General features: G+C 51.8%; 1 protein-coding gene across 3 annotated transcripts in view; it reads left to right on the top strand.

The window, feature by feature from the left end:
• Nucleotides 1–26,593, top strand: part of CFAP263 (cilia and flagella associated protein 263) — a 63,267-nt gene that overhangs the window by 7,967 nt on the left and 28,707 nt on the right. For all 3 annotated transcript variants that reach the window (XM_063945842.1, XM_063945843.1, XM_063945844.1), the window contains exons 2-5: nt 2,195–2,324; nt 23,872–24,036; nt 24,213–24,371; nt 24,468–24,548. In XM_063945842.1, the coding sequence (XP_063801912.1) occupies nt 2,195–2,324; nt 23,872–24,036; nt 24,213–24,371; nt 24,468–24,548 (535 nt within the window). The remainder of the gene's footprint in view (nt 1–2,194; nt 2,325–23,871; nt 24,037–24,212; nt 24,372–24,467; nt 24,549–26,593) is intronic.

Below are 26,593 nucleotides of genomic sequence, written 5' to 3'. Positions count from 1 at the left end.
AATGGCAGAAGCTGCCAAGATTCTTCGCTGGGCGGAGAATCACGTGATAGCACTGTCAGCAGTGTTCATCCCGGGCGTGGACAACTGGGAAGCAGACTTCCTCAGCAGACACGATCTTCATCCGGGAGAGTGGGGTCTACATCCAGAAGTCTTCAACATGTTAATAGACCGTTGGGAAAGACCAATTGTAGACATGATGGCGTCTCGCCTCAACAAGAAACTGGACAAATATTGCGCCAGGTCAAGAGATCCACAGGCAATAGCTGTGGACGCACTGGTAACTCCTTGGGTGTACCAGTCAGTGTATGTGTTTCCTCCTCTGCCGCTCATACCAAAGGTATTGAAGATCATACGGCAAAGAAGAGTAAGAACAATACTAGTGGTTCCGGATTGGCCGAGAAGGACTTGGTATCCGGAACTTCAAGAGATGCTCACGGACGAACCGTGGCCTCTACCTCTGAGAAGGGACCTGCTACAGCAGGGTCCCTGTCTTTTTCAAGACTTACCGCGGCTGCGTTTGACGGCATGGCGGTTGAACGCCAGATCCTAAAAGGGAAAGGCATTCCAGAAGAAGTCATTCCTACCTTGATTAAGGCACGGAAGGAAGTCACCGTGAAACATTATCACCGCATTTGGCGAAAATATGTAGCGTGGTGCGAGGATCGGAGGGTTCCGACGGAGGAATTCCAACTGGGTCGTTTCCTACATTTCCTGCAATCAGGATTATCTATGGGTCTCAAATTGGGATCCATTAAGGTTCAAATTTCGGCCCTGTCAATATTCTTCCAAAAAGAATTGGCCTCTGTCCCTGAGGTCCAGACTTTTGTCAAGGGAGTACTGCATATACAGTAGTTTTAGATTTCCTCAAATCCCATTGGTTTGAACCATTGAAAAAGGTGGATTTGAAATATCTCACATTGAAAGTGACTATGTTACTAGCCCTGGCCTCTGCCAGGAGAGTATCTGAATTGGCGGCTTTATCTTATAAAAGTCCTTATCTAATCTTCCATTCGGATAGGGCAGAACTGCGGACTCGTCCGCATTTTCTCCCTAAAGTGGTATCAGCATTTCATCTGAACCAACCTATTGTGGTGCCTGCGGCCACTAGCGACTTGGAGGACTCCAAGTTGTTGGACGTTGTCAGAGCCTTAAAAATATACATTGCAAGGACGGCTGGAGTCAGAAAATCTGACTCGCTGTTTATATTGTATGCACCCAACAAGTTGGGCGCACCTGCTTCTAAGCAGTCGATTGCTCGTTGGATTTGTAACACAATTCAACTTGCACATTCTGTGGCAGGCCTGCCACAGCCTAAAACTGTAAAAGCCCACTCCACAAGGAAGGTGGGCTCATCTTGGGCGGCTGCCCGAGGGGTCTCGGCATTACAACTCTGCCGAGCAGCTACGTGGTCGGGGGAGAACACGTTTGTAAAATTTTACAAATTGGATACCCTGGCAAAGGAGGACCTGGAGTTCTCTCATTCGGTGCTGCAGAGTCATCCGCACTCTCCCGCCCGTTTGGGAGCTTTGGTATAATCCCCATGGTCCTTTCAGGAACCCCAGCATCCACTTAGGACGATAGAGAAAATAAGAATTTACTTACCGATAATTCTATTTCTCGGAGTCCGTAGTGGATGCTGGGCGCCCATCCCAAGTGCGGATTATCTGCAATACTTGTACATAGTTATTGTTAACTAATTCGGGTTATTGTTAAGGAGCCATCTTTAAGAGGCCCTTTCTGTTGTCATACTGTTAACTGGGTTTAGATCACAAGTTGTACGGTGTGATTGGTGTGGCTGGTATGAGTCTTACCCGGGATTCAAAATGCCTCCCTTATTGTGTATGCTCGTCCGGGCACAGTACCTAACTGGAGTCTGGAGGAGGGTCATAGGGGGAGGAGCCAGTGCACACCACCTGACCTAGTAAAGCTTTACTTTTTTGTGCCCTGTCTCCTGCGGAGCCGCTATTCCCCATGGTCCTTTCAGGAACCCCAGCATCCACTACGGACTCCGAGAAATAGAATTATCGGTAAGTAAATTCTTATTATAATAAGGTGGTTATATGATTATGTATGGGTGGGGTATATGTATAAAGTGGGGAGGGTGACAGATGAATATACAGTACATGAAGAACATGCCGCCGTGGCGGTGCAGTAGTGCTCTGTGATGTGACCTCTGTGCTCTGATCTCTTGCAGTGATGCCGTGTCCACGCTCAGGGCAGAGACAGAGATGTTTGAGAAGTTTTATAAACGCTTGGACCCAAAGGACCTGGCGCCGGCTGTCACCTCTGAGGCGGCTGCTGCTACCACTATGGACTTCAGCCAGGTATACTCTGCCGCACTCCGGGCAGTATAGAAACCCATACATGACCTGTGCACAGGAGAATTTCCATGTCACCTCACCACGCTTACATTATTATTGTGTGTTACATATTTCTACTTCTGTCCCTGCTTGTCAGTCTGTTCCCTGGAGACAGGAGAGCGGAACCTTTCTGTAGCACTGGTGTACCGAGTACCGCAACATTGTTCCAGCAAAGTAGAAAGGAAGAGCGCTCTTGTCGGAGGCATTGTATACAGGGAAATGGGTCAGGGGACAGTGGGCTTAGCTGCCCTCTCACACTGGCTTTGTACGGGTGGGCCAGAATGTGTGTGTCTCTATACAGTGTAGGGACTTGTGTGTGTGTCTCTATACAGTGTAGGGACTTGTGTGTGTGTGTGTGTGTGTCTCTATACAGTGTAGGGACTTGTGTGTGTGTCTCTATACAGTGTAGGGACTTGTGTGTGTGTCTCTATACAGTGTAGGGACTTGTGTGTGTGTGTGTGTGTCTCTATACAGTGTAGGGACTTGTGTGTGTGTGTCTCTATACAGTGTAGGGACTTGTGTGTGTGTGTGTGTGTGTGTGTGTGTCTCTATACAGTGTAGGGACTTGTGTGTGTGTGTGTGTGTGTGTCTCTATACAGTGTAGGGACGTGTGTGTGTGTGTGTGTCTCTATATAGTGTAGGGACTTGTGTGTGTGTCTCTATATAGTGTAGGGACTTGTGTGTGTGTGTGTGTCTCTATACAGTGTAGGGACTTGTGTGTGTGTGTCTCTATACAGTGTAGGGACTTGTGTGTGTGTGTCTCTATACAGTGTAGGGACTTGTGTGTGTGTGTGTGTGTGTGTGTGTGTGTGTGTGTGTGTGTGTGTCTCTATATAGTGTAGGGACTTGTGTGTGTGTCTCTATACAGTGTAGGGACTTGTGTGTGTGTGTGTCTCTATACAGTGTAGGGACTTGTGTGTGTGTCTCTATACAGTGTAGGGACTTGTGTGTGTGTGTCTCTATACAGTGTAGGGACTTGTGTGTGTGTGTCTCTATACAGTGTAGGGACTTGTGTGTGTGTCTCTATACAGTGTAGGGACTTGTGTGTGTGTCTCTATACAGTGTAGGGACTTGTGTGTGTGTCTCTATACAGTGTAGGGACTTGTGTGTGTGTCTCTATACAGTGTAGGGACTTGTGTGTGTGTGTCTCTATATAGTGTAGGGACTTGTGTGTGTGTGTCTCTATACAGTGTAGGGACTTGTGTGTGTGTGTCTCTATACAGTATAGGGACTTGTGTGTGTGTCTCTATACAGTGTAGGGACTTGTGTGTGTGTGTCTCTATACAGTATAGGGACTTGTGTGTGTGTCTCTATACAGTGTAGGGACTTGTGTGTGTGTCTCTATACAGTGTAGGGACTTGTGTGTGTGTGTCTCTATACAGTGTAGGGACTTGTGTGTGTGTGTGTGTGTCTCTATACAGTGTAGGGACTTGTGTGTGTGTGTCTCTATACAGTGTAGGGACTTGTGTGTGTGTCTCTATACAGTGTAGGGACTTGTGTGTGTGTGTGTCTCTATACAGTGTAGGGACTTGTGTGTGTGTCTCTATACAGTGTAGGGACTTGTGTGTGTGTCTCTATACAGTATAGGGACTTGTGTGTGTGTCTCTATACAGTGTAGGGACTTGTGTGTGTGTCTCTATACAGTGTAGGGACTTGTGTGTGTGTGTCTCTATACAGTGTAGGGACTTGTGTGTGTGTGTGTGTGTGTCTCTATACAGTGTAGGGACTTGTGTGTGTGTCTCTATACAGTGTAGGGACTTGTGTGTGTGTCTCTATACAGTGTAGGGACTTGTGTGTGTATCCATATACAGTGTAGGGACTTGTGTGTGTGTGTGTCTCTATATAGTGTAGGGACTTGTGTGTGTGTGTCTCTATACAGTGTAGGGACTTGTGTGTGTGTGTCTCTATACAGTGTAGGGACTTGTGTGTGTGTCTCTATATAGTGTAGGGACTTGTGTGTGTGTGTGTGTGTGTCTCTATACAGTGTAGGGACTTGTGTGTGTGTCTCTATACAGTGTAGGGACTTGTGTGTGAGTCTCTATACAGTGTAGGGACTTGTGTGTGTGTCTCTATACAGTGTAGGGACTTGTGTGTGTGTCTCTATACAGTGTAGGGACTTGTGTGTGTTTGTAATCACTGATCTGATCCATCAGGCAGAATCCTAGACCAGCCCAACAGGAGACATAACACCCTAGTCAGTAGTCCCCAGAGGAGAGGGAGCCTGTGCTGTGAGGTCCCTTAGTTTGTCCTGGTCTGGTTCTCACGGTGGTCTGGCTTTGGCAGGACGTAACATAACAAATCCTGGAGGTATATTTACTAAAATTCAATTTTGGAAAACTAACTTTATGAATCTTCAGAATCGATTGAAATCGATTCCTTTTGGAGTTTCTAAACTTTTTGAAAAATCCCTTATTTACTAAAAATCGATTTTGCATTCGATTTTCAAATCGAATTCAATGTGGATTCATGTTTGGGATTTAGAATTTAATTTATGAAATCCCTTCTAAAATCGAAACACAAATCTCCATTGAAATCCCCGGCAAAATCGAATGTCAAATCCAATAGAATGTCTTCATTGCTTTCTGTTGGTACAAATGTATCACATGCACACTAATTAAAGGGGAATCTCTCTCTTTACACTGTTTTATACATGAAAACATAACTGATGATCAACATTTTGTGTTTTATTTTTTTTTATATAAGAATACAGATGATATAGTTGGGAATAAATTTATTCCTAATCTACCTTCCTGCCTGCCTTCAACTTTATGTGTTCACATAGTCAGTTTTTGGTCAAAAAACCTCTGCCTGCTCCCTGTTTATTGCATAATTTGGGCGGAGGGAGTGTTTTTTTTTTTGCATGATTATGCAGTAGACGGCAGCAAAGCACAATGTCGAACATTTTTGCAAAATTATATAATATGCCTTTCGAAAAAGATTTTTTTTTACAAAAAAAACAGATGTACTCTGTCATGGATTGGGTGGCTATATGTGCCTCTTTATACTTATGCTCAGCGGGAGTTTGTGGATTTGACAATGGAGTCAGAAGCCAGGAGCAACAGCCGCAGCCTAAATAATCTTTTTTGGTGGAAGGGGAACAAATTAGAATAATATAGTAACATTTGCTATTAGTTGCTTTATTAGCACATACTGGTTTCTTACACAACAACCATCCCTCTGGCATTTGTCCATCACGTTTTTTTGCAGACAGGGATGAACTGCTGAGGATATAGGCTTCATGGGCTGAATCAGGATAGCCAGTTACGTCATTCATGTTTTCACATTTATACATATTTTCCATCCAAATTTCCCAGTATTGTGCTTTGGTGCTTTCTATTGCCCAATATTGTGCTCTGGTGCTATCTATTGCACAATCATGGAATAAGTTTGATGTCTATAAGTATAAATATGTGCACTATTCAACTCATGAAGCTGCTGATGGTGCTCTGATTGATCCTCCAGAGTTTCTCAGGTGGTGATTTGCATTGTGCAGGTTCATTGTGCAGGTAGGTGCACAACATACCATAACTTTGGGCATCCATTATTGCTACTTCCACACTGCCCTACATGCTTTTGGGTACTTAAAAAGTAATCACTGTCATTTTCCTACCATTAGAACATGTTTAGAAGCCAAAATCGAATGTCTAACATTATTCTAAATATTTGGGGATTTGAGGTTCGATTTGGAGTTTGATTTGGGTACGATTTCAAATCGAACTTTAGTGAATGAGGGGATTTCATGTTGGTCTATGGGAAAACATCAATGTCTTTCAGAAATTCGATTTCTATTTGGATGTGAGTTGAATCTGCCTTTAGAATCGATTTGACATTCGATTTGGTCTTTAGTAAATCTGTTCAACCCAAATCGAATGGAAATGAAATTGAAACAGAACTGAATCCCTTGAATCACCAAAATAGAACTGTAGTCAGTTTTGCCCGTGGTTGGACTGGATACCTGCTTCCTGAAGGGTTGTGGTCTCGCCGCTCCCCCTGTGGTGAGTGCGGGTAGTGTAAGGCATTGCGGTGTACATAAAACTGGGTCCATTTGGCGCTATAACAAGGGCATCATTCCATTAGGAACTGAACCTCCCAGATGATTCTCTGCCCTGAGCTAAGCCATAGCAGTCTCTTCCTGGGAGCACGTCTGTCTCGCGCCCCCCCGTCAGCTGCCAGCACAACCCTCTGGTGCCCTGGTGATCAGAAGTGACTGTAGCTCCATTAGGGCACATGTGCGTAGGGAGCAGTGCAATCCTAGCATTAGGTAATGACATTTCTGGCAGTGTAGACATTATGAACATGTCGACAATCACTCTGTCAGCATGGAGTACCCGTCGACATGCTGTAGTCCAGATTGTGATTGTGGAGCTCCTGTGTATTATCTTCCCTGCTAATCAGAGATCCTGACACACTGGTGAACCCTGGCATCTGACAATCAGCTAATAGACAGCTGTCTGTATCTGTCCCTGTGAGCGCGCTCAGCACTGCCACACGTCTGCGCTCTTCTCCTGTTGTGCATAAGGTAGGCTGATGCTATTACTGTACTCCTGCGGTCACCTATATCCCTACCCAGAATGCTCTCAGCATATGCCTAATGCAGTACTATCGGCTGATACGTCCCAGGGAGCTCTGCAGGTTGTGTCCTACAGCACCAGGCAGCGTGCAGCATCAGACCGTACAGAGCAGGTGATTCTCTGCAGGTAGTGTCCAACAGCACCAGGCAGCGTGCAGCATCATGCCGTACAGCGCAGGTGATTCTCTGCAGGTAGTGTCCTACAGCACCAGGCAGCGTGCAGCATCAGGCAGTACAGCGCAGGTGATTCTCTGCAGGTAGTGTCCTACAGCACCAGGCAGCGTGCAGCATCAGGCAGTACAGCGCAGGTGATTCTCTGCAGGTAGTGTCCTACAGCACCAGGCAGCGTGCAGCATCAGGCCGTACAGCGCAGGTGATTCTCTGCAGGTAGTGTCCTACAGCTCCAGGCAGCGTGCAGCATCAGGCAGTACAGCGCAGTTGATTCTCTGCAGGTAGTGTCCTACAGCACCAGGCAGCGTGCAGCATCAGGCCGTACAGCGTAGGTGATTCTCTGCAGGTAGTGTCCTACAGCACCAGGCAGCGTGCAGCATCAGACCGTACAGCGCAGTTGATTCTCTGCAGGTAGTGTCCTACAGCACCAGGCAGCGTGCAGTATCATGCCATATAGCGCAGGTGATTCTCTGCAGGTAGTGTCCTACAGCCCAGGCAGCGTGCAGCATCAGGCCGTACAGCGCAGGTGATTCTCTGCAGGTAGTGTCCTACAGCACCAGGCAGCGTGCAGCATCAGGCCGTACAGCGCAGGTGATTCTCTGCAGGTAGTGTCCTACAGCACCAGGCAGCGTGCAGCATCAGGCCGTACAGTGCAGGTGATTCTCTGCAGGTAGTGTCCTACAGCACCAGGCAGCGTGCAGCATCAGGCCGTACAGCGCAGGTGATTCTCTGCAGGTAGTGTCCTACAGCTCCAGGCAGCGTGCAGCATCAGGCAGTACAGCGCAGGTGATTCTCTGCAGGTAGTGTCCTACAGCACCAGGCAGCGTGCAGCATCAGGCAGTACAGCGCAGGTGATTCTCTGCAGGTAGTGTCCTACAGCACCAGGCAGTGTGCAGCATCAGGCCGTACAGCGCAGGCGATTCTCTGCAGGTACTGTCCTACAGCACCAGGCAGCATGCAGCATCAGGCACTACAGCGCAGGTGATTCTCTGCAGGTAGTGTCCTACAACACCAGGTAGCGTGCAGCATCAGGCTGTACAGCGCAGGTGATTCTCTGCAGGTAGTGTCCTACAGCACCAGGCAGCGTGCAGCATCAGGCCGTACAGCGCAGGTGATTCTCTGCAGGTAGTGTCCTACAGCACCAGGCAGCATGCAGCATCAGGCCGTACAGCGCAGGTGATTCTCTGCAGGTACTGTCCTACAGCACCAGGCAGCATGCAGCATCAGGCAGTACAGCGCAGGTGATTCTCTGCAGGTAGTGTCCTACAGCACCAGGCAGCGTGCAGCATCAGGCCGTACAGCGCAGGTGATTCTCTGCAGGTAGTGTCCTAGAGCACCAGGCAGCGTGCAGCATCAGGCCGTACAGCGCAGATGATTCTCTGCAGGTAGTGTCCTACAGCACCAGGCAGCGTGCAGCATCAGGCCGTACAGCGCAGGTGATTCTCTGCAGGTAGTGTCCTACAGCTCCAGGCAGCGTGCAGCATCAGGCAGTACAGCGCAGGTGATTCTCTGCAGGTAGTGTCCTACAGCACCAGGCAGCGTGCAGCATCAGGCCGTACAGCGCAGGTGATTCTCTGCAGGTAGTGTCCTACAGCACCAGGCAGCGTGCAGCATCAGTCCGTACAGCGCAGGTGATTCTCTGCAGGTAGTGTCCTACAGCACCAGGCAGCGTGCAGCATCAGCCCGTACAGCGCAGGTGATTCTCTGCAGGTAGTGTCCTACAGCACCAGGCAGCGTGGAGCATCAGGCCGTACAGCGCAGGTGATTCTCTGCAGGTAGTGTCCTACAGCACCAGGCAGCGTGCAGCATCAGTCCGTACAGCGCAGTTGATTCTCTGCAGGTAGTGTCCTACAGCACCAGGCAGCGTGCAGCATCAGTCCGTACAGCGCAGGTGATTCTCTGCAGGTAGTGTCCTACAGCACCAGGCAGCGTGCAGCATCAGCCCGTACAGCGCAGGTGATTCTCTGCAGGTAGTGTCCTACAGCACCAGGCAGCGTGCAGCATCAGTCCGTACAGCGCAGTTGATTCTCTGCAGGTAGTGTCCTACAGCACCAGGCAGCGTGCAGCATCAGGCCGTACAGCGCAGGTGATTCTCTGCAGGTAGTGTCCTACAGCACCAGGCAGCGTGCAGCATCAGGCAGTACAGCGCAGGTGATTCTCTGCAGGTAGTGTCCTACAGCACCAGGTAGCGTATAGCATCAGTCCGTACAGCGCAGGTGATTCTCTGCAGGTAGTGTCCTACAGCACCAGGCAGCGTGCAGCATCAGGCCGTACAGCGCAGGTGATTCTCTGCAGGTAGTGTCCTACAGCACCAGGCAGCGTGCAGCATCAGGCCGTACAGCGCAGGTGATTCTCTGCAGGTAGTGTCCTACAGCACCAGGCAGCGTGCAGCATCAGGCCGTACAGCGCAGGTGATTCTCTGCAGGTACTGTCCTACAGCAACAGGCAGCGTGGAGCATCAGGCCGTACAGCGCAGGTGACTCTCTGCAGGTACTGTCCTACAGCACCAGGCAGCGTGGAGCATCAGGCCGTACAGCGCAGGTGATTCTTTGCAGGTAGTGTCCTACAGCACCAGGCAGCGTGCAGCATCAGGCCGTACAGCGCAGGTGATTCTCTGCAGGTAGTGTCCTACAGCACCAGGCAGCGTGCAGCATCAGGCCGTACAGCGCAGGTGATTCTCTGCAGGTAGTGTCCTACAGCACCAGGCAGCGTGCAGCATCAGGCCGTACAGCGCAGGTGATTCTCTGCAGGTAGTGTCTTACAGCACCAGGCAGCGTGCAGCATCAGGCCGTACAGCGCAGGTGATTCTCTGCAGGTAGTGTCCTACAGCACCAGGCAGCGTGCAGCACCAGGCAGTACAGCGCAGGTGATTCTCTGCAGGTAGTGTCCTACAGCACCAGGCAGCGTGCAGCACCAGGCAGTACAGCGCAGGTGATTCTCTGCAGGTAGTGTCCTACAGCACCAGGCAGCGTGCAGTATCAGTCCGTACAGCGCAGGTGATTCTCTGCAGGTAGTGTCCTACAGCACCAGGCAGCGTGCAGCATCAGGCCGTACAGCGCAGGTGATTCTCTGCAGGTAGTGTCTTACAGCACCAGGCAGCGTGCAGCATCAGGCCGTACAGCGCAGGTGATTCTCTGCAGGTAGTGTCCTACAGCACCAGGCAGCGTGCAGCACCAGGCAGTACAGCGCAGGTGATTCTCTGCAGGTAGTGTCCTACAGCACCAGGCAGCGTGCAGCACCAGGCAGTACAGCGCAGGTGATTCTCTGCAGGTAGTGTCCTACAGCACCAGGCAGCGTGCAGTATCAGTCCGTACAGCGCAGGTGATTCTCTGCAGGTAGTGTCCTACAGCACCAGGCAGCGTGGAGCATCAGGCCGTACAGCGCAGGTGATTCTCTGCAGGTACTGTCCTACAGCACCAGGCAGCGTGGAGCATCAGGCCGTACAGCGCAGGTGATTCTCTGCAGGTACTGTCCTACAGCACCAGGCAGCGTGGAGCATCAGGCCGTACAGCGCAGGTGATTCTCTGCAGGTAGTGTCCTACAGCACCAGGCAGCGTGCAGCATCAGTCCGTACAGCGCAGGTGATTCTTTGCAGGTAGTGTCCTACAGCACCAGGCAGCGTGCAGCATCAGGCCGTACAGCGCAGATGATTCTCTGCAGGTAGTGTCCTACAGCTCCAGGTAGCGTGCAGCATCAGGCCGTACAGCGCAGGTGACTCTCTGCAGGTAGTGTCCTACAGCACCAGGTAGCGTGCAGCATCAGTCCGTACAGCGCAGGTGACTCTCTGCAGGTAGTGTCCTACAGCACCAGGCAGCGTGCAGCATCAGGCCGTACAGCCCAGGTGACTCTTTGCAGGTAGTGTCCTACAGCACCAGGCAGCATGCAGCATCAGGCCGTACAGCGCAGGTGATTCTCTGCAGGTAGTGTCCTACAGCACCAGGCAGCGTGCAGCATCAGGCCGTACAGCGCAGGTGATTCTCTGCAGGTAGTGTCTTACAGCACCAGGCAGCGTGCAGCATCAGACCGTACAGCGCAGTTGATTCTCTGCAGGTAGTGTTCTACAGCACCAGGCAGCGTGCAGCATCAGGCAGTATAGCGCAGGTGATTCTCTGCAGGTAGTGTCCTACAGCACCAGGCAGCGTGCAGCATCAGGCAGTACAGCGCAGGTGATTCTCTGCAGGTAGTGTCCTACAGCACCAGGCAGCGTGCAGCATCAGTCCGTACAGCGCAGGTGACTCTCTGCAGGTAGTGTCCTACAGCACCAGGCAGCGTGCAGCATCAGGCCGTACAGCCCAGGTGACTCTCTGCAGGTAGTGTCCTACAGCACCAGGCAGCGTGCAGCATCAGGCAGTACAGCGCAGGTGATTCTCTGCAGGTAGTGTCTTACAGCTCCAGGCAGCGTGCAGCATCAGTCCGTACAGCCCAGGTGACTCTCTGCAGGTAGTGTCCTACAGCACCAGGCAGCGTGCAGCATCAGGCAGTACAGCGCAGGTGATTCTCTGCAGGTAGTGTCCTACAGCACCAGGTAGCGTATAGCATCAGTCCGTACAGCGCAGGTGATTCTCTGCAGGTAGAGTCCTACAGCACCAGGTAGCGTGCAGCATCAGGCCGTACAGCGCAGGTGATTCTCTGCAGGTAGTGTCCTACAGCACCAGGCAGCGTGCAGCATCAGGCCGTACAGCGCAGATGATTCTCTGCAGGTATTGTCCTAAAGCACCAGGCAGCGTGCAGCATCAGGCCGTACAGCGCAGATGATTCTCTGCAGGTATTGTCCTACAGCACCAGGCAGCTTGCAGCATCAGGCAGTACAGCGCAGGTGATTCTCTGCAGGTAGTGTCCTACAGCACCAGGTAGCGTGCAGCATCAGGCCGTACAGCGCAGGTGACTCTCTGCAGGTAGTGTCCTACAGCACCAGGTAGCGTGCAGCATCAGCCCGTACAGCGCAGGTGATTCTCTGCAGGTAGTGTCCTACAGCACCAGGCAGCGTGCAGCATCAGGCCGTACAGCCCAGGTGACTCTCTGCAGGTAGTGTCCTACAGCACCAGGCAGCGTGTAGCATCAGCCCGTACAGCGCAGGTGATTTTCTGCAGGTAGTGTCCTACAGCACCAGGCAGCGTGCAGCATCAGGCCGTACAGCGCAGGTGATTCTCTGCAGGTAGTGTCCTACAGCACCAGGCAGCGTGCAGCGTCAGTCCGTACAGCGCAGTTGATTCTCTGCAGGTAGTGTCCTACAGCACCAGGCAGCATGCAGCATCAGGCCGTACAGCGCAGGTGATTCTCTGCAGGTAGTGTCCTACAGCACCAGGAAGCGTGCAGCATCAGGCCGTACAGCGCAGGTGAGTCTCTGCAGGTAGTGTCCTACAGCACCAGGCAGCGTTTAGCATGAGGCCGTACAGCGCAGTTGATTCTCTGCAGGTAGTGTCCTACAGCACCAGGCAGCGTTTAGCATCAGGCCGTACAGCGCAGGTGATTCTCTGCAGGTAGTGTCTTACAGCTCCAGGCAGCGTGCAGCATCAGTCCGTACAGCCCAGGTGACTCTCTGCAGGTAGTGTCCTACAGCACCAGGCAGCGTGCAGCATCAGGCAGTACAGCGCAGGTGATTCTCTGCAGGTAGTGTCCTACAGCACCAGGTAGCGTATAGCATCAGTCCGTACAGCGCAGGTGATTCTCTGCAGGTAGTGTCCTACAGCACCAGGTAGCGTGCAGCATCAGGCCGTACAGCGCAGGTGATTCTCTGCAGGTAGTGTCCTACAGCACCAGGCAGCGTGCAGCATCAGGCCGTACAGCGCAGATGATTCTCTGCAGGTATTGTCCTAAAGCACCAGGCAGCGTGCAGCATCAGGCCGTACAGCGCAGATGATTCTCTGCAGGTATTGTCCTACAGCACCAGGCAGCGTGCAGCATCAGGCAGTACAGCGCAGGTGATTCTCTGCAGGTAGTGTCCTACAGCACCAGGTAGCGTGCAGCATCAGGCCGTACAGCGCAGGTGACTCTCTGCAGGTAGTGTCCTACAGCACCAGGTAGCGTGCAGCATCAGCCCGTACAGCGCAGGTGATTCTCTGCAGGTAGTGTCCTACAGCACCAGGCAGCGTGCAGCATCAGGCCGTACAGCCCAGGTGACTCTCTGCAGGTAGTGTCCTACAGCACCAGGCAGCGTGTAGCATCAGCCCGTACAGCGCAGGTGATTTTCTGCAGGTAGTGTCCTACAGCACCAGGCAGCGTGCAGCATCAGGCCGTACAGCGCAGGTGATTCTCTGCAGGTAGTGTCCTACAGCACCAGGCAGCGTGCAGCGTCAGTCCGTACAGCGCAGTTGATTCTCTGCAGGTAGTGTCCTACAGCACCAGGCAGCATGCAGCATCAGGCCGTACAGCGCAGGTGATTCTCTGCAGGTAGTGTCCTACAGCACCAGGAAGCGTGCAGCATCAGGCCGTACAGCGCAGGTGAGTCTCTGCAGGTAGTGTCCTACAGCACCAGGCAGCGTTTAGCATGAGGCCGTACAGCGCAGTTGATTCTCTGCAGGTAGTGTCCTACAGCACCAGGCAGCGTTTAGCATCAGGCCGTACAGCGCAGGTGATTCTCTGCAGGTAGTGTCCTACAGCACCAGGCAGCGTGCAGCATCATGCCGTACAACGCAGGTGATTCTCTGCAGGTAGTGTCCTACAGCACCAGACAGCGAGCAGCATCAGTCCGTACAGCGCAGATGATTCTCTGCAGGTAGTGTCCTACAGCACCAGGCAGCGTGCAGCATCAGTCCGTACAGCGCAGGTGATTCTCTGCAGGTAGTGTCCTACAGCACCAGGCAGCGTGCAGCATCAGGCAGTACAGCGCAGGTGATTCTCTGCAGGTAGTGTCCTAGAGCACCAGGCAGCGTGCAGCATCAGGCCGTACAGCGCAGGTGATTCTCTGCAGGTAGTGTCCTACAGCACCAGGCAGCGCGCAGCATCAGGCCGTACAGCGCAGGTGATTCTCTGCAGGTACTGTCCTACAGCACCAGGCAGAGTGCAGCATCAGGCCGTACAGCGCAGGTTATTCTCTGCAGGTACTGTCCTACAGCACCAGGCAGCGTGGAGCATCAGGCCGTACAGCGCAGGTGATTCTCTGCAGGTACTGTCCTACAGCACCAGGCAGCGTGCAGCATCAGATCGTACAGCGCAGGTGATTCTCTGCAGGTACTGTCCTACAGCACCAGGCAGCGTGCAGCATCAGACCGTACAGCGCAGGTGATTCTCTGCAGGTACTGTCCTACAGCACCAGGCAGCGTGCAGCATCAGGCCGTACAGCGCAGGTGATTCTCTGCAGGTAGTGTCCTACAGCACCAGGCAGCGTGCAGCATCAGGCCGTACAGCGCAGGTGATTCTCTGCAGGTAGTGTCCTACAGCACCAGGCAGCGTGCAGCATCAGACCGTACAGCGCAGGTGATTCTCTGCAGGTAGTGTCCTACAGCACCAGGCAGCGTGCAGCATCAGGCCGTACAGCGCAGGTGATTCTCTGCAGGTAGTGTCCTACAGCACCAGGCAGCGTGCAGCATCAGTCCGTACAGCGCAGGTGATTCTCTGCAGGTAGTGTCTTACAGCACCAGGCAGCGTGCAGCATCAGTCCGTACAGCGCAGGTGATTCTCTGCAGGTAGTGTCCTACAGCACCAGGCAGCGTGCAGCATCAGGCCGTACAGCGCAGGTGATTCTCTGCAGGTAGTGTCCTACAGCACCAGGCAGCGTGCAGCATCAGGCCGTACAGCGCAGGTGATTCTCTGCAGGTACTGTCCTACAGCACCAGGCAGCGTGCAGCATCAGGCCGTACAGCGCAGGTGACTCTCTGCAGGTACTGTCCTACAGCACCAGGCAGCGTGCAGCATCAGGCCGTACAGCGCAGGTGATTCTCTGCAGGTAGTGTCCTACAGCACCAGGCAGCGTGCAGCATCAGGCCGTACAGCGCAGGTGAGTCTCTGCAGGTAGTGTCCTACAGCACCAGGCAGCGTGCAGCATCAGGCCGTACAGCGCAGGTGACTCTCTGCAGGTACTGTCCTACAGCACCAGGCAGCGTGCAGCATCAGGCTGTACAGCGCAGGTGATTCTCTGCAGGTAGTGTCCTACAGCACCAGGCAGCGTGCAGCATCAGACCGTACAGCGCAGTTGATTCTCTGCAGGTAGTGTCTTACAGCACCAGGCAGCGTGCAGCATCAGGCCGTACAGCGCAGGTGATTCTCTGCAGGTAGTGTCCTACAGCATCAGGCAGCGTGCAGCATCAGGCCGTACAGCGCAGGTGATTCTCTGCAGGTAGTGTCCTACAGCATCAGGCAGCGTGCAGCATCATGCCATATAGCGCAGGTGATTCTCTGCAGGTAGTGTCCTACAGCACCAGGCAGCGTGCAGCATCAGTCCGTACAGCGCAAGTGATTCTCTGCAGGTAGTGTCCTACAGCACCAGGCAGCGTGCAGCATCAGGCCGTACAGCGCAGGTGATTCTCTGCAGGTAATGTCCTACAGCACCAGGCAGCGTGGAGCATCAGGCCGTACAGCGCAGGTGATTCTCTGCAGGTACTGTCCTACAGCACCAGGCAGCGTGCAGCATCAGGCCGTACAGCGCAGGTGATTCTCTGCAGGTAGTGTCCTACAGCACCAGGCAGCGTGCAGCATCAGTCCGTACAGCGCAGGTGATTCTCTGCAGGTAGTGTCCTACAGCACCAGGCAGCGTGCAGCATCAGTCCGTACAGCGCAGATGATTCTCTGCAGGTACTGTCCTACAGCACCAGGCAGCATGCAGCATCAGTCCGTACAGCGCAGATGATTCTCTGCAGGTAGTGTCCTACAGCACCAGGCAGCGTGCAGCATCAGTCCGTAGAGCGCAGATGATTCTCTGCAGGTACTGTCCTACAGCACCAGGCAGCGTGCAGCATCAGGCAGTACAGCGCAGGTGATTCTCTGCAGGTAGTGTCCTACAGCACCAGGCAGCGTGCAGCATCAGGCCGTACAGCGCAGGTGATTCTCTGCAGGTAGTGTCCTACAGCACCAGGCAGCGTGCAGCATCAGGCCGTACAGCGCAGGTGATTCTCTGCAGGTAGTGTCCTACAGCACCAGGCAGCGTGCAGCATCAGTCCGTACAGCGCAGGTGATTCTCTGCAGGTAGTGTCCTACAGCACCAGGCAGCGTGCAGCATCAGTCCGTACAGCGCAGATGATTCTCTGCAGGTACTGTCCTACAGCACCAGGCAGCATGCAGCATCAGTCCGTACAGCGCAGATGATTCTCTGCAGGTACTGTCCTACAGCACCAGGCAGCGTGCAGCATCAGGCAGTACAGCGCAGGTGATTCTCTGCAGGTAGTGTCCTACAGCACCAGGCAGCGTGCAGCATCAGGCCGTACAGCGCAGGTGATTCTCTGCAGGTAGTGTCCTACAGCACCAGGCAGCGTGGAGCATCAGGCCGTACAGCGCAGGTGATTCTCTGCAGGTACTGTCCTACAGCACCAGGCAGCGTGCAGCATCAGGCCGTACAGCGCAGGTGACTCTCTGCAGGTAGTGTCCTACAGCACCAGGCAGCGTGCAGCATCAGGCCGTACAGCGCAGGTGATTCTCTGCAGGTACTGTCCTACAGCACCAGGCAGCGTGCAGCATCAGGCCGTACAGCGCAGGTGATTCTCTGCAGGTAGTGTCCTACAGCACCAGGCAGCGTGCAGCATCAGGCAGTACAGCGCAGGTGATTCTCTGCAGGTAGTGTCCTACAGCACCAGGCAGCGTGCAGCATCAGGCAGTACAGCGCAGGTGATTCTCTGCAGGTAGTGTCCTACAGCACCAGGCAGCGTGCAGCATCAGGCCGTACAGCGCAGGTGATTCTCTGCAGGTAGTGTCCTACAGCACCAGGCAGCGTGGAGCATCAGGCCGTACAGCGCAGGTGATTCTCTGCAGGTAGTGTCCTACAGCACCAGGCAGCGTGCAGCATCAGGCCGTACAGCGCAGGTGATTCTCTGCAGGTAGTGTCCTACAGCACCAGGCAGCGTGCAGTATCATGCCATATAGCGCAGGTGATTCTCTGCAGGTAGTGTCTTACAGCACCAGGCAGCGTGCAGCATCAGGCCGTACAGCGCAGGTGATTCTCTGCAGGTAGTGTCCTACAGAACCAGGCAGCGTGCAGCATCAATCAGACCGTACAGCACAGGTGATTCTCTGCAGGTAGTGTCCTACAGCACCAGGCAGCGTGCAGCATCAGGCCGTACAGCGCAGGTGATTCTCTGCAGGTAGTGTCCAACAGCACCAGGCAGCGTGCAGCATCAGACCGTACAGCGCAGTTGATTCTCTGCAGGTAGTGTCCTACAGCACCAGGCAGCGTGCAGCATCAGACCGTACAGCGCAGTTGATTCTCTGCAGGTAGTGTCCTACAGCACCAGGCAGCGTGCAGCATCAGGCCGTACAGCGCAGGTGATTCTCTGCAGGTAGTGTCCTACAGCACCAGGCAGCGTGCAGCATCAGGCCGTACAGCGCAGGTGATTCTCTGCAGGTAGTGTCCTACAGCACCAGGCAGCGTGCAGTATCATGCCATATAGCGCAGGTGATTCTCTGCAGGTAGTGTCCTACAGCACCAGGCAGCGTGCAGCATCAGGCCGTACAGCGCAGGTGATTCTCTGCAGGTAGTGTCCTACAGCACCAGGCAGCGTGCAGCATCAGGCCGTACAGCGCAGGTGATTCTCTGCAGGTAGTGTCCTACAGCACCAGGCAGCGTGCAGCATCAGGCCGTACAGCGCAGGTGATTCTTTGCAGGTAGTGTCCTACAGCACCAGGCAGCGTGCAGCATCAGGCCGTACAGCGCAGGTGACTCTCTGCAGGTAGTGTCAGCATCAGGCAGTACAGCGCAGGTGATTCTCTGCAGGTAGTGTCCTACAGCACCAGGCAGCGTGCAGCATCAGGCAGTACAGCGCAGGTGATTCTCTGCAGGTAGTGTCTTACAGCACCAGGCAGCGTGTAGCATCAGGCCGTACAGCGCATGTGATTCTCTGCAGGTAGTGTCCTACAGCACCAGGCAGCGTGCAGCATCAGGCCGTACAGCGCATGTGATTCTCTGCAGGTAGTGTCCTACAGCACCAGGCAGCGTGTAGCATCAGGCCGTACAGCGCAGGTGATTCTCTGCAGGTAGTGTCCTACAGCACCAGGCAGCGTGTAGCATCAGGCCGTACAGCGCAGGTGATTCTCTGCAGGTAGTGTCCTACAGCACCAGGCAGCGTGTAGCATCAGGCCGTACAGCGCAGGTGATTCTCTGCAGGTAGTGTCCTACAGCACCAGGCAGCGTGTAGCATCAGGCCGTACAGCGCAGGTGATTCTCTGCAGGTAGTGTCCTACAGCACCAGGCAGCGTGCAGCATCAGGCCGTACAGCGCAGGTGATTCTCTGCAGGTAGTGTCTTACAGCACCAGGCAGCGTGCAGCATCAGACCGTACAGCGCAGGTGATTCTCTGCAGGAGAAACCAGAACAGCCGTCCCCCCAGCTCCAGTGACCAAACTCGTGTCCATGTTATCCTGTGTCTCAGAGCTCAGTACTGGGAGCTTCACGAGCCATCCAGGACTTGGGTCATGACATGATTGTGGTGGCACAGTGGATAGACTTATTTGTGTGGAGTTACCTGTCCTGACCGTGTGTTTGGGTTTCCACTCACTGACCAAAAGCTAATCCTAGTGTGTGTAGGGAATGTGGTAGGGAATATAGAGTGTAAGCTCACTGGGGCAGGGGCTGATGTGACTGATACTCTCTGTAATGTGTGTGTACATGTGATAGGGAATATAGAGTGTAAGCTCACTGGGGCAGGGGCTGATGTGACTGATACTCTCTGTAATGTGTGTGTACATGTGATAGGGAATATAGAGTGTAAGCTCACTGGGGCAGGGGCTGATGTGACTGATACTCTCTGTAATGTGTGTGTACATGTGATAGGGAATATAGAGTGTAAGCTCACTGGGGCAGGGGCTGATGTGACTGATACTCTCTGTAGTGTGTGTGTACATGTGATAGGGAATATAGAGTGTAAGCTCACTGGGGCAGGGGCTGATGTGACTGATACTCTGTAATGTGTGTGTGTACATGTGATAGGGAATATAGAGTGTAAGCTCACTGGGGCAGGGGCTGATATGACTTATACTCTCTGTAGTGTGTGTGTGTGTGTGTGTGTGTGTGTGTGTGTGTGTGTGTGTGTGTGTGTGTGTGTGTGTGTGTGTGTGTGTACATGTGATAGGGAATATAGAGTGTAAGCTCACTGGGGCAGGGGCTGATGTGACTGATACTCTCTGTAATGTGTGTGTACATGTGATAGGGAATATAGAGTGTAAGCTCACTGGGGCAGGGGCTGATGTGACTGATACTCTCTGTAGTGTGTGTGTACATGTGATAGGGAATATAGAGTGTAAGCTCACTGGGGCAGGGGCTGATGTGACTGATACTCTCTGTAATGTGTGTGTACATGTGATAGGGAATATAGAGTGTAAGCTCACTGGGGCAGGGGCTGATGTGACTGATACTCTCTGTAATGTGTGTACACATGTGATAGGGAATATAGAGTGTAACCTCACTGGGGCAGGGGCTGATGTGACTGATACTCTCTGTAATGTGTGTGTACATGTGATAGGGAATATAGAGTGTAAGCTCACTGGGGCAGGGGCTGATGTGACTGATACTCTCTGTAATGTGTGTGTACATGTGATAGGGAATATAGAGTGTAAGCTCACTGGGGCAGGGGCTGATGTGACTGATACTCTCTGTAGTGTTTGTGTACATGTGATAGGGAATATAGAGTGTAAGCTCACTGGGGCAGGGGCTGATGTGACTGATACTCTGTAATGTGTGTGTACATGTGATAGGGAATATAGAGTGTAAGCTCACTGGGGCAGGGACTGATGTGACTGATACACTCTCTGTAATGTGTGTGTACATGTGATAGGGAATATAGAGTGTAAGCTCACTGGGGCAGGGGCTGATGTGACTGATACTCTCTGTAATGTGTGTGTACATGTGATAGGGAATATAGAGTGTAAGCTCACTGGGGCAGGGGCTGATGTGACTGATACTCTCTGTAGTGTGTGTGTACATGTGATAGGGAATATAGAGTGTAAGCTCACTGGGGCAGGGGCTGATGTGACTGATACTCTGTAATGTGTGTGTACATGTGATAGGGAATATAGAGTGTAAGCTCACTGGGGCAGGGGCTGATATGACTGATACTCTCTGTAGTGTGTGTGTGTGTGTGTGTGTGTGTGTACATGTGATAGGGAATATAGAGTGTAAGCTCACTGGGGCAGGGGCTGATGTGACTGATACTCTCTGTAATGTGTGTATACATGTGATAGGGAATATAGAGTGTAAGCTCACTGGGGCAGGGGCTGATGTGACTGATACTCTCTGTAATGTGTGTGTACATGTGATAGGGAATATAGAGTGTAAGCTCACTGGGGCAGGGGCTGATGTGACTGATACTCTCTGTAATGTGTGTGTACATGTGATAGGGAATATAGAGTGTAAGCTCACTGGGGCAGGGGCTGATGTGACTGATACTCTCTGTAATGTGTGTGTACATGTGATAGGGAATATAGAGTGTAAGCTCACTGGGGCAGGGGCTGATGTGACTGATACTCTCTGTAGTGTGTGTGTGTGTGTGTGTGTGTGTGTGTGTGTGTGTGTGTGTGTGTGTGTGTGTGTGTGTACATGTGATAGGGAATATAGAGTGTAAGCTCACTGGGGCAGGGGCTGATGTGACTGTTACTCTCTGTAGTGTGTGTGTGTACATGTGATAGGGAATATAGAGTGTAAGCTCACTGGGGCAGGGGCTGATGTGACTGATACTCTCTGTAGTGTGTGTGTGTGTACACATGTGATAGGGAATATAGAGTGTAAGCTCACTGGGGCAGGGGCTGATGTGACTGATACTCTCTGTAATGTGTGTGTACATGTGATAGGGATTATAGAGTGTAAGCTCACTGGGGCAGAGGCTGATGTGACTGATACTCTCTGTAGTGTGTGTGTACATGTGATAGGGAATATAGAGTGTAAGCTCACTGGGGCAGGGGCTGATGTGACTGATACTCTCTGTAGTGTGTGTGTGTGTATACATGTGATAGGGAATATAGAGTGTAAGCTCACTGGGGCAGGGGCTGATGTGACTGATACTCTCTGTAATGTGTGTGTACATGTGATAGGGAATATAGAGTGTAAGCTCACTGGGGCAGGGGCTGATGTGACTGTTACTCTCTGTAGTGTGTGTGTGTACGTGTGATAGGGAATATAGAGTGTAAGCTCACTGGGGCAGGGGCTGATGTGACTGATACTCTCTGTAGTGTGTGTGTACATGTGATAGGGAATATAGAGTGTAAGCTCACTGGGGCAGGGGCTGATGTGACTGATACTCTCTGTAGTGTGTGTGTGTGTATACATGTGATAGGGAATATAGAGTGTAAGCTCACTGGGGCAGGGGCTGATGTGACTGATACTCTCTGTAATGTGTGTGTACATGTGATAGGGAATATAGAGTGTAAGCTCACTGGGGCAGGGGCTGATGTGACTGTTACTCTCTGTAGTGTGTGTGTGTACGTGTGATAGGGAATATAGAGTGTAAGCTCACTGGGGCAGGGGCTGATGTGACTGATACTCTCTGTAATGTGTGTGTACATGTGATAGGGAATATATAGTGTAAGCTCACTGGGGCAGGGGCTGATGTGACTGATGCACTCTCTGTATTGTGTGTGTACATGTGATAGGGAATATAGAGTGTAAGCTCACTGGGGCAGGGGCTGATGTGACTGATACTCTCTGTAATGTTTGTGTACATGTGATAGGGAATATAGAGTGTAAGCTCACTGGGGCAGGGGCTGATGTGACTGATACACTCTCTGTATTGTGTGTGTACATGTGATAGGGAATATAGAGTGTAAGCTCACTGGGGCAGAGGCTGATGTGACTGATACACTCTCTGTATTGTGTGTGTACATGTGATAGGGAATATAGAGTGTAAGCTCACTGGGGCAGCGACTGATGTGACTGATACTCTCTGTAATGTGTGTGTACATGTGATAGGGAATATAGAGTGTAAGCTCACTGGGGCAGAGGCTGATGTGACTGATACTCTCTGTAGTGTGTGTGTACATGTGATAGGGAATATAGAGTGTAAGCTCACTGGGGCAGGGGCTGATGTGACTGATACTCTCTGTAGTGTGTGTGTGTGTGTGTGTGTGTGTGTGTGTATACATGTGATAGGGAATATAGAGTGTAAGCTCACTGGGGCAGGGGCTGATGTGACTGATACTCTCTGTAATGTGTGTGTACATGTGATAGGGAATATAGAGTGTAAGCTCACTGGGGCAGGGGCTGATGTGACTGTTACTCTCTGTAGTGTGTGTGTGTACGTGTGATAGGGAATATAGAGTGTAAGCTCACTGGGGCAGGGGCTGATGTGACTGATACTCTCTGTAATGTGTGTGTACATGTGATAGGGAATATATAGTGTAAGCTCACTGGGGCAGGGGCTGATGTGACTGATACTCTCTGTAATGTGTGTGTACATGTGATAGGGAATATAGAGTGTAAGCTCACTGGGGCAGGGGCTGATGTGACTGATGCACTCTCTGTATTGTGTGTGTACATGTGATAGGGAATATAGAGTGTAAGCTCACTGGGGCAGGGGCTGATGTGACTGATACTCTCTGTAATGTTTGTGTACATGTGATAGGGAATATAGAGTGTAAGCTCACTGGGGCAGGGGCTGATGTGACTGATACACTCTCTGTATTGTGTGTGTACATGTGATAGGGAATATAGAGTGTAAGCTCACTGGGGCAGAGGCTGATGTGACTGATACACTCTCTGTATTGTGTGTGTACATGTGATAGGGAATATAGAGTGTAAGCTCACTGGGGCAGCGACTGATGTGACTGATACTCTCTGTAATGTGTGTGTACATGTGATAGGGAATATAGAGTGTAAGCTCACTGGGGCAGGGGCTGATGTGACTGATACACTCTCTGTATTGTGTGTGTACATGTGATAGGGAATATAGAGTGTAAGCTCACTGGGGCAGGGGCTGATGTGACTGATACTCTCTGTAATGTTTGTGTACATGTGATAGGGAATATAGAGTGTAAGCTCACTGGGGCAGGGGCTGATGTGACTGATACACTCTCTGTATTGTGTGTGTACATGTGATAGGGAATATAGAGTGTAAGCTCACTGGGGCAGGGACTGATGTGACTGATACTCTCTGTAATGTTTGTGTACATGTGATAGGGAATATAGAGTGTAAGCTCACTGGGGCAGGGGCTGATGTGACTGATACTCTCTGTAATGTTTGTGTACATGTGATAGGGAATATAGAGTGTAAGCTCACTGGGGCAGGGGCTGATGTGACTGATACACTCTCTGTATTGTGTGTGTACATGTGATAGGGAATATAGAGTGTAAGCTCACTGGGGCAGGGACTGATGTGACTGATACTCTCTGTAATGTTTGTGTACATGTGATAGGGAATATAGAGTGTAAGCTCACTGGGGCAGGGGCTGATGTGACTGATACTCTCTGTAATGTTTGTGTACATGTGATAGGGAATATAGAGTGTAAGCTCACTGGGGCAGGGGATGATGTGACTGATACTTTCTGTAATGTGTGTGTGTGTGTGTGTGTGTGTGTGTGTGTGTGTGTGTGTGTGTGTGCGTGTGTGTACATGTGATAGGGAATATACAGTGTGAGCGTGTGATACTACTGACATATATATCACAGCTATCCAGCCTCTGTGTCTCCTCTGGTCACTCTTAGATGCGCAGCCGTCGCCGCTCCAAGTCTCGCAGTACTATTTCTGAGCGTTTGCTGAGTCTGAGTGTGGATCAGAAGTGTGAGCTGGTACAGCGGGAGCTGGAGAACTGCACAGAAGAAGCACAGAGAGATGCGGAGAACACGGACCGGATCCTGCAGAGTTATAAGGTATTGTCCAGGCTTCCCTTACTGGGAGGTAGAGGCGGCTGTGGGTCACCCAGCTGCGCTGTAGGGGTGGCACGTGATGTGGAGCAGGTGGGCACTATGATGTTTGTCAGAGCCGTGGGCTGGGTTACCAGGGTCCTTGCAGGTCATGCCCATCTCTTCTTTCTTTGCTTTAATAGGCCACAGTGGAGGAAGCCGAAATCCGCAGCTCAGAGATTAGAAAAGCCATGTACGAGTTTGAGCGGGACGTCGGGAGATCAGCTATGAGCAGCAGAAAGAGTGGAGGGGTGACCCAGGAAAAGATTCTTCGCTACATGGAAGAGAAGACCCGAGCAAGAGTTAGTAGCGATGTACCTCTCTATATCTTGGGGTGCAGGCTACATTACCCTTTAGTATAGGTCTGTCATGTTTAAATCCCTCATTTTCCTGTGCAGGACAGTTTGGTGGACAAGCTTCGTCTGAAGAACGCATCATTAAAGATTCAGAAGAAGAAACTGCAGATGCAGCTGAAGCAGGTATTATATATCTCCCGCTGACACTCAGCATTGTACAGTCACCTGCACCTATATCTTACACACGTAGTATCCCGGCGGCCTGTGCAGCTGAATCAGGTATTATATATCTCCCGCTGACACTCAGCATTGTACAGTCACCTGCACCTATATCTTACACACGTAGTATCCCGGCGGCCTGTGCAGCTGAATCAGGTATTATAATTCTCCCGCTGACCCGCAGCATTGTACAGTCACCTGCACCTGTGTCTTACACACGTAGTATCCCGGCGGCCTGTGCAGCTGAAGCAGGTATTATATATCTCCCGCTGACACTCAGCATTGTACAGTCACCTGCACCTATATCTTACACACGTAGTATCCCGGCGGCCTGTGCAGCTGAATCAGGTATTATATATCTCCCGCTGACCCGCAGCATTGTACAGTCACCTGCACCTGTGTCTTACACACGTAGTATCCCGGCGGCCTGTGCAGCTGAAGCAGGTATTATAATTCTCCCGCTGACACTCAGCATTGTACAGTCACCTGCACCTGTGTCTTACACACGTAGTATCCCGGCGGCCTGTGCAGCTGAATCAGGTATTATATATCTCCCGCTGACCCGCAGCATTGTACAGTCACCTGCACCTATATCTTACACACGTAGTATCCCGGCGGCCTGTGCAGCTGAATCAGGTATTATATATCTCCCGCTGACCCGCAGCATTGTACAGTCACCTGCACCTATATCTTACACACGTAGTATCCTGGCGACCTGTGCAGCTGAAGCAGGTATTATAATTCTCCCGCTGACACTCAGCATTGTACAGTCACCTGCACCTGTGTCTTACACACGTAGTATCCCGGCGGCCTGTGCAGCTGAAGCAGGTATTATATATCTCCCGCTGACCCGCAGCATTGTACAGTCACCTGCACCTGTGTCTTACACACGTAGTATCCCGGCGGCCTGTGCAGCTGAATCAGGTATTATATATCTCCCGCTGACACTCAGCATTGTACAGTCACCTGCACCTATATCTTACACACGTAGTATCCTGGCGGCCTGTGCAGCTGAATCAGGTATTATATATCTCCCGCTGACCCGCAGCATTGTACAGTCACCTGCACCTGTGTCTTACACACGTAGTATCCCGGCGGCCTGTGCAGCTGAAGCAGGTATTATATATCTCCCGCTGACCCGCAGCATTGTACAGTCACCTGCACCTATATCTTACACACGTAGTATCCTGGCGGCCTGTGCAGCTGAAGCAGGTATTATATATCTCCCGCTGACCCGCAGCATTGTACAGTCACCTGCACCTGTGTCTTACACACGTAGTATCCCGGCGGCCTGTGCAGCTGAATCAGGTATTATATATCTCCCGCTGACACTCAGCATTGTACAGTCACCTGCACCTATATCTTACACACGTAGTATCCTGGCGGCCTGTGCAGCTGAATCAGGTATTATATATCTCCCGCTGACCCGCAGCATTGTACAGTCACCTGCACCTGTGTCTTACACACGTAGTATCCCGGCGGCCTGTGCAGCTGAATCAGGTATTATATATCTCCCGCTGACACTCAGCATTGTACAGTCACCTGCACCTATATCTTACACACGTAGTATCCCGGCGGCCTGTGCAGCTGAATCAGGTATTATAATTCTCCCGCTGACCCGCAGCATTGTACAGTCACCTGCACCTGTGTCTTACACACGTAGTATCCCGGCGGCCTGTGCAGCTGAATCAGGTATTATATATCTCCCGCTGACCCGCAGCATTGTACAGTCACCTGCACCTATATCTTACACACGTAGTATCCTGGCGGCCTGTGCAGCTGAATCAGGTATTATATATCTCCCGCTGACACTCAGCATTGTACAGTCACCTGCACCTATATCTTACACACGTAGTATCCCGGCGGCCTGTGCAGCTGAATCAGGTATTATAATTCTCCCGCTGACCCGCAGCATTGTACAGTCACCTGCACCTGTGTCTTACACACGTAGTATCCTGGCGGCCTGTGCAGCTGAAGCAGGTATTATATATCTCCCGCTGACACTCAGC

Source organism: Pseudophryne corroboree, chromosome 11, assembly GCF_028390025.1.
Source record: "Pseudophryne corroboree isolate aPseCor3 chromosome 11, aPseCor3.hap2, whole genome shotgun sequence".
Lineage (NCBI taxonomy): Eukaryota > Metazoa > Chordata > Amphibia > Anura > Myobatrachidae > Pseudophryne > Pseudophryne corroboree.
Note: the sequence above shows the minus strand (reverse complement) of the source record. Positions and strands in the feature narration are given on the sequence as shown.